Genomic DNA, 8,986 nt, shown 5'->3' with positions numbered 1-8,986 from the left:
AAGTCACTACCCTTTGCTTTTGATGAGGATAATATAGTTTAGAAAATGAAAATTAATTCATGGCATTGCCTTCAATTGAATAAGCATTGAACTAGCAGATCGCGACCCATGAAAATGGTCATGTAGCCTCTTGTAGGACAAAAATTATGTTGCAAACCAAATTGACAAATCATGAAAAAGGAATATGAATGGAATGAATGATATGGCTTGACTATGGATTGGGTACTTGGCTAACATGAAGAAGGTTGTTTGTATGGTCATATGGGCATGATGTACATGCTAAAGGGTATAGTGCTGGCATATTGATTGTCTGTGATTGGTACCTGCCAACTGTCGAACTGGGAATCTGCGTTGAGTTGGAAATGTTTTGTTTGAATAATGTATAACCGATGTAGTGTCTACTTTTGGAAATCACTAAGTTCTTTGAACTTATTTAGTTACATTTCCTTCTTAGGCCTGTTGACGAAGTAAAGAAATTTCTGAAGACTACTCTAGAGGACAATCGCTACTATGAGACTTCTAGTTTTGTGTAATATGCATGGCATAGGGGTGGTGTCAAGACGCTTACATTTTGAAGAATGAATTTTGTATTTAAACTTGTGTTCATGAAATAATGATTTCTATGAAATTTTAGTGAAGTTTTTATGGTTCTTAAAGTGTACCATTTTATCTGGTCTTGAATGACAAATTGTTTACATTTTTTTGTAAATTAAACTATAGTTTAAGTTGGTTTACACAAAATATGGTTTTTAAAGATATTGATTTTATGTTAGTGACACGACATTCCCGGATCCTCCTTAAGGGTTGGGTTTGGAGTGTTACAAGTTTGGTATCAGAGTCAAGGTTTAGTTGATTCTCGAAAAACCAATGATAGTGTCACACCCCTATCATGCATAGTATACCTCTAGCTTAGTCTATAATGTTTTGTACTAAGATAACTCTTATTTTGTAGTGAAATAAGAAAATGTCTAATAGTTCCAAAGAAACTACTGATAAGGAAATGGAAAGATATGTTCCCACTCAAGAACAAGCTACTACTGTGAATAGTAATGTAGGAAATGCATGAAATGCATTTAGAAATATGTTCCCCACAATGATGACTCAACTATTTAATCAATTTATAGAAAATGATCAAGAACAACAACCTCAACAACCACGACACCCTCCTCAACCACATCCTGAAGTGGTTCGTCTGGCTCAGCGTGCTCTACATGTACCTGCTACAGCTCCCCTTAATGTTGATCTTGTCTAAGAGATTCAAAAAAAATGCGTCAAGGAATTCCTTAGTGATAAAGGAAATGACCCCATTGTAGTTGATCGGTGGTTATCTCAGTTGTGTAGAGTTATAAGGAACTGAATCCTACCCATGAAGACAGTATCAGATGTGTTGTATCGTTGCTGGATGGAGAAGCTTACCAATATTTATTTGCATTAGATCTTGTTGTTAAGTCATGCATTAGATAATTTATATTATAATCTAATTTTGGATATAAAAATACCACTGAGTTATACTTTGTGTACTACTTTGTTTTTTGTGCTCATGTTAGGTACTATATAATTTGATCGTCAACTTAGCATCTAGCGACAATCTCGGGCTCAATCGTTTGCGATGTTTTAAAATTTATTCATGGCATGTACCTAAGTAGTCTTTTGGGAAGTTAATGTTTTATTTAGGGATTGTTGTTTCATTTTGAGGATTATGTATATGTATATATGTGTTTGATGATAATGGTCCTAAAAATGGCATTTTGATTAATAGATTGACGTGTACATTTGCTTGTTTAGATGGTGATTAGATGATGTGCCAAGGATAGGTACATAAAGGTGAATTGTAAATTTATGTATGCTTCAAATGATTTGGTAGGCTTGGTGCATATAACATAAGGTCAATTGGGAGTAAATTTGATATTGCTTGAATAGTCATTTTGTTGTATAACTAGTTGTTAGTTGAGGTTCTACTGGTGGATTATTGGAATGGTATGTATATGATGTTTTAGTGATTTTTTAATTGTGAACTGAAGTGTCAATTGTGACATATTGGTTAGGCACTTAGGATGGTTATTATAAATGATGATTTTGGTTTAATTTGGATGCTTTTGAATTGGTTGAATGTGGTTTAAAAAAGTTGCTTGTCACCTAAGGGAGTTAAGGTAGAAATCTTACATTAAAAGGTAATTTCAGGTACACACGGCCTAAGACACAGTCTGGCGCATGGTCGTGAGCCAAACACAGGTATATGGCACAACTGTGTGGTCTGTAAGTTTTTAGGAAATTTTGGTACACATGGCCACTATTAGTTACATGGCCCGATGACACGACTGTATAACCCATTTCACACGAGCTTAGCTCTCATACATGGTCAAGGGACATGGGCGTGTGACCCTTGTTTTCAAATTTTTCCCATATTTTTGTTTAAGTTTCAAATTGATCCATGTATGTTATTGAAGTGGTTTTAAACTTTCATAATCTTGATATTAATTTTAAATTGATTGAAACACATGTTAATTTGATTATTTATGAGTTATAAGATAATTAATTGAGATTTTGAATTATAATATGCTTGCCAATGTTTTGTAATATTCGGTAACACCTTATTCCTCAAGTCTGGCACCCGAACTGGGTAAGGGGTGTTATATTTATTGGTATCAGAGCTATAGGTTTAGTCAATTCTCGAATTAAATCGAGCTCATAATTGAGTTTAGAGGTACATTTCATTGTTGAGTCGAGTTTGAGTTGGGATTTGGATGCTGATGAGTAAATTCTTTTGTTTTATAGTTGAAAATGTCAAGGGAACCGAGAGACATTGATAATGATGACATGAATAAAAGTGGTCACTCGGTTGAGAATGAAAACAAGATTGGGGTCAAAGCACCTAGTGAAGATTTAGCCAGTGATTGAAAAATTAAAACTGTGAGATCTCGATAAAAAGATTGAGGTAATAAGGGATTATCCCGCAAGATAGTAGAAATCTTTTAGAAAATAGTAAGAATTACTCCACCAACTACTTCAGCAACCACTACTAGACGAGCCCCAATAAAAGAACTACGAAAGCATGATGCCATAGAGTTTATGGGAGTAAAAGGGGTCAATCCTTTGGCAGCCAAGATGTGGCTAGAGGCAACAAACCGAGTACTTCAAAAATTAGAATGCTTGCACCGCTAATGTGTTATGCTTCTTTAATCTTGGATTTTAAAGCTTGCATGGAGCAAATATGCTTGAACTTCGAAAGGTGGTAAGTTGATAGGTCTTGATTGTACAAGTGACTTTCCCTAGTGGTAAATGCCATCTTGGTGTTGAGGTTATAGAATGTTTTTGCATGTTGAACATGAATTATAGTTTAGTTTATGCATTGTTTGGTTAATTTTAAAACTGTATAAGTTCATGATTCTCATATTACATAGGTAAAATGTATTTTAACTTGAAATGGAGTAGCTTGGCATAACTAGATGGAAAATGGCTTGGATGATGATCATGTGATGTATGTCATAATAAATCCTTGGTTTCAAATGTTCATATGCTTGAATTTGTATAAATTGGTATGGGATGATGTTGTTTCGATTGTAGAAAGATATTATGAAAATATATAGGTGTTTGATTGAAAACATGTAAAGTGTACCAAAATGGGTTTTGTCAAAGCAGGGACAGTGTCGCGAGCTCGAGTCCACGACATTACGACATAGATCGGCAGTGAGTGACATTGCGATGTCGAGATGTCTGAAATTACGATGTAACTTATTGATTGATTATGTCACGATGTGGAAGCCATGATATCGCGACGTCAACTTGCAAGTTTGAAAACTTTACAATTTAGTCTTAATTCGGCCTTGGTTAGCAATAGAGCTTTCGTAGGCTCGATGACTCGAAAATTATTTTATGTCATATCTAAATGTGTTTAGTACAAGTAAGCATGTTGTTTTGATTGAAATGTATTGAAATTTGTTGTAGTTACTTTGACAACAAATGTAGCATCATGTAGCTCGAACTCGACAATCGGGTCGGGCAAAGGGTGTTACAACAACTGCATATACTAGGCATTTACATTTTTCTTAGGTTTTATCTCCTTACAATGTGCAATAACAAAGTTCACGAAACACTTCAAGAACTCCCCAATACTCAAATTCCTCATCCATGTAATCCCTAGCTCTTATGGATATGGTTATCCATAAAAAAGTTGGATTGTTCTCTTAGCACCATATTTTGCAATTCCATTAACAAACTCCTAGATTAACATTTCATACCATTTTTTCTTCTTCTCCTTCCTAGTTATTAATAACCAACATCTATCGAGCCTAACGTTATATTCTAAATAAATAAATATTTCCTTTAAAAATGATATTTTTGAATGTCATCCCTAATACCAAGACAAACAACCATATTATCTCTTGCATGATGAGATTCATTGCGACGTATGAGAAATAACACAGTCATTGTTTGGGTTCATTCTATAATTTCTTAATTTCTCTATCAATTTCTCCACATTTTCTCTTTAATGTTGATTTCTATTTCATTTTGGAGTATGAATTAACCTAACCATTATTCTACATGAAATATTCACAAGATTATTTTGCAACTATTTATTAGACATTGTAATTTTTTACCAAACATATACAAAAATTTATAACACCTATCATCTACTAAGCCAAACAATACTACTCAATAGAAATTTATGCTAATATTATCAGGAATATATCAAACACACTTAACATTTTCAAAAATCTATTATCATTCTTACACCAGCTAAATTTACGTAACAGTTTAGCTTACATTTTTTTTCTTAAAAAAACAATGTCAAACATTTATAACCTAAAAAATTTAAAATAAGATTTACAATCATAAAAATTACTTACTTAGGGTTGATAATTGGTTTAGGGTTTTTGTCTAAAAAAATTCACCTAACAATTCTTCACAAATGGTGGTTTTTTTACAATTTAAGTGGGATTTTGTTTTTTTGTTTTAAATGTTTTTGGCTAAAATGTGGCAAGTTTTTAATGTTGTTTGAATCATTTCTCCCATTCTTTTTTATACAAAAAGTAATGTTAAGCCCGGAATTCTCAGAATGATTAGTGTTATGTATGGTAGGGGAATAGAGAATCTTTACCCCAAATCACTACTTCAAAGAACAATTTGGATCCCCTAAGCAATAGAGATTTCCTGCTCACTTGCTTCGAAAAAAGGCCCCAAATCGTGAACTCAAGACATGATTTATGTCGCACATTATTATACCTAATGCATCAACACCAGTCCCCATAAAAATCTAACATTGCTCATTAATACCTCATATGGTAACCTCAGATGAGGATTTGCTCTTGGTTGAAGTCTATTATTTCGATAATAAAGTTTTTGAACTCTGCTCTGCCTGTCACTCCTTCCACTTTCTCATTTCTCATTTACTCCCCTCATATATATCGGCAATATTAATTAAGTTTTAATATAATTTTACATATGAATTTTGCCAAAACTATAATTATATGTATATATATTATTAATAAAATTCTTGATTGAATTAGTGTCATTCTCAAACAAATTATTAATTTAGTCAGGAAGTTAGTTAATACTATTTTGTAATTAAAATAATTAATATTATTCGAGAGTATTTTAAAAATTCACTTTAAAAAATCAAATAAAAATAGGAAAATTATATGTATATAGTTAAATTTAAATTCATTTCAATTACATTAATAAAACCTTTAATTTACCACTCAAATAAAATTAGATTTTGATTTTTTATATATTTTAATTTTATTATGCACACTTTATTACCCAATTAGTTTTATATATTAATAATGTATTTGATGGGGTTGATATCACAAATTAACTCGACATCAACTCAAATGATAAACAATTTAATCTAATTTTTTAATTTTAATAACGTAAATATTTCATGTGCTATTATTAATTAATTTTAAATTATACATTTCATTATCTGTGTTATTTTTAAATAGGTATTTATATTTTTATATTTATGATTTCCACATACGCGTGAGATAGAATTTGTAGATGAATATATAAAATAATTTATAAATTTTTAGAAAATGTTTGGGGAAAATGAACGTGAGTTAATTTACACGCGTTTTACCAAATAAAATAGTGAAATAGTTGCATACACTATTTTGATGCTTAAATTCATATTTTTTTAAATTTCAAATCCTAATCAAAATGTTAACTTATGATATATATTTATTCATTAAAATAATATATATTTTTATAACGCATATTTCTACCCATAACTCATAATTTATATGTTAGGAAAAAATGTTTAAGCTAAACTCTATCTGCATGATCTCTCTTAAATCTAAATTTACTATCAGATATATAATTATTATTTAAAAATATTATATACCTTTAGCAACCATAGCGTATTTACTAGAAACAAATTGGTTTTTTAAAAGGAAAAGTCATGAATGGGAAAATGAGAGGAAGAAAATGACGTGTGAGCCACAAAGAATAGTAATAATAACGAAAGAGCAATGAAAATAAATAAAGAAAAGTTTAGGGGCAGAAGCTCAAAAGCCAAGAATTTAGAATCCCAAGTTTGAAAATTATCGTCATATTCCCAACCCACCCTATAAATACATGGCTCGAATGAAGCTAGGTTTGCCCAACTAAACAGCCAAACTCTACATTTTAGAAATTCAAATAACACCTCTATTCTTTTCTGTAACAGCTTAATAAAAAATGGCGGCTTCTTCTAGAAGGTCTAGTGGTCCGGTTCTCCGATCTCATTCCCCATCTTCCCGGTTTACTTCTTTCTACGCTTCACAGTCACACTCTCCATCTTCTTCTTCCTCCTCCGCTTTCGCCTATTCCAGTTCAGGTTTCTCTTCACGTTCAACTTTCTTCAATCAACCCAGATCTACTTCTCCACCACGTATTAACCTGCACAGAAACTCTTCATCAGCGTCATCTGTGCGGTTCTCGCTCGACAACCGTCCGATCTCACCGAACCGTTCAATCACCACCGTCCGGAGAACCACTGAGGCGTTGAAGAATTTACAGAGCAAACAGACGAAGCGGACTTGCATGTGTTCACCTACAACGCATCCGGGATCGTTCCGTTGCAGTCTTCATAAGAGCTTCAATACTTCGCACGCCGGGACAGGTTACGCGCCGAGTAATCGGCTTAACGCGCGTAGATCTGCGATGACGAACTCGCTCGTGAGAATCGGTGGTGTCGAAGGAGATCTGGTTAGGAGAGCTTTGTCGGCTTTGATTAGACCTTCCTCTCACCAGCAGCGTCGCCGTGAAGCTTTCCATCCTAGGCCTAGCCGGCTATCCGTGATGTCAAAAGCCGAAAACTTATGAAGGTTTCGTATGCGGTATGTGTAATCTTTTAACGCTTTTAGGTCGTCTCCGAGATTTTCCGGTGATCTGAGATCGAGCTTCGGATTAACGCCGCGGTCGGTGGCTGTGAAGTCAAATTCCGGCGACGATGTTGGAGATTTTAGACAGGATTCGGACGGATTTGAGCTAGTATTGTCCCGGTTCGAGGAAGTAATTATCATATAGTTTGTTGGTGTAAATACACTCATATTGCAGCCAATGGCAAATTTGAGGAGCTTTTGGACTTAAAACGAACTTTTAAAATCTCTCCAAAAATCACTAATCTAATCCAATCTAATCAAATTAACTCTTATTCAAAAATCCCATTCCAGATCTCCACATTGATTCGTTATAATTTTTGTTTCTTCCGTTGGATTAGCTCTGCAAACACCGTTCCATTCGATTGCAGTTCCTTATCTATTTCGTCATAGATTTTTTCCTGTTTTCCATTCCAGCAGTTTCTTCCGTTTGTTTTATTTTCTTCCTGCCGTTCAACGTTTTCAAATATTTCCAGTAATTTATTTTTAAAAAATTCCGGTTCCTTTATTTATTATTTTCTTTAAGTCTAATTTGATTTTAATATCCTTCACTTGTTTATGATGCAGGTATCGGAATTGGACAAAATGGTTGGCGGTATTTATTTGTTTATACTGGTTAATTTGACGGAATTTTAGGCCTGGAAGTAGAAGATAACCCCCTTGAACATACAGAACATTGGACCCTTTTAAGAGAAAAAAAAAACCTAATTAATTACAAATGTTAAGGATCTTATTAATAGGGAATTAAATGAGAAGAGAAGAGAAAAAACATATAATTTCATTGAAATTGAAACTACAAGGAAAGAAAGGGGCCTGGCTGGGAATTCAATTTCGTAATTATGTCCTTTTTCATATTATATTTAAAATCTCAAGTGGCGCAATTATGTGACAGCTAAGTTGTTTGTTTTAAAAAGGGAAAATAAATGGCATTATCTCAAACCCACTAAAAGCTCCGACCTCCTAAGTCCTATCTAATCTGCAACGCCATAAGACTTCACAACATTCTTATTTACCCCCCACCAAAGATGACTTCAAGGGAGAAATTACCCTACAAATATCAATTTGTTTCAATTATTGTAATATGGAGGAAAAGAATGACGAGATTTATTATTTAGGCATTAAGATAAAAACTTCCGTGTTACCATCTACTATAGTCATTTAATACATCAACAAAAAATATAACAAATATAGATTTTACTTTTATTCTTCCAATTTCTCATCTTTTTATTTCTTTTTTCAATATGCTTAGTAGCTTGAAAATGTAGAAAACTAAATGATAAGATCAATTTTTAAAATTAAGGTGAAAGAAAATAAGAAATGTGATAAAAAAATTTCATCATCAACAACAACAAATTATTCTGGTTTGGGAGAGAAATGTAATATATGTAAGTTAGGCTAATTTATAATATGTTTGTGTTGAAACTTTCGAAATTTATTGATCTACGTTGTTTTTTGAAAGAGAATTGAGATACAACAGGTAAACTAACAACGTCATCGCCTTTGAGTGAGACGCACAATATGAATTACTTGATTATACTAGAAAGCCTCTGTGTTTTCCTTCCTCGCACTTTCGTATGGGTTTTATAAAGTATGCTCTTCTGACGAGGAGGAACTCCTCGTCGTGCCCC

At 33.1% G+C, this 8,986-nt stretch overlaps 1 protein-coding gene across 1 annotated transcript; it reads left to right on the top strand.

The window, feature by feature from the left end:
• The first annotated feature begins 6,586 nt into the window (after positions 1-6,586).
• LOC107897925 (uncharacterized) lies at positions 6,587-8,559 on the top strand. The gene has a single exon (XM_016823532.2). It carries the CDS (start codon positions 6,676-6,678, stop codon positions 7,300-7,302), a length of 627 nt encoding a protein of 208 aa, XP_016679021.1. The 5' UTR covers positions 6,587-6,675; the 3' UTR covers positions 7,303-8,559.
• Positions 8,560-8,986: the final 427 nt, after the last annotated feature.

The sequence above is a fragment of the Gossypium hirsutum genome, chromosome D08 (genome assembly GCF_007990345.1).
Source record: "Gossypium hirsutum isolate 1008001.06 chromosome D08, Gossypium_hirsutum_v2.1, whole genome shotgun sequence".
In the NCBI taxonomy this organism is placed as follows: Eukaryota; Viridiplantae; Streptophyta; class Magnoliopsida; order Malvales; family Malvaceae; genus Gossypium; species Gossypium hirsutum.
This window is presented reverse-complemented; position numbering and strand designations above follow the sequence as displayed.

Bases quoted from the DNA above. Each gene is read 5' to 3' on its own strand.
- LOC107897925 (XM_016823532.2), top strand. From the start codon at position 6,676: ATGGCGGCTTCTTCTAGAAGGTCTAGTGGTCCGGTTCTCCGATCTCAT.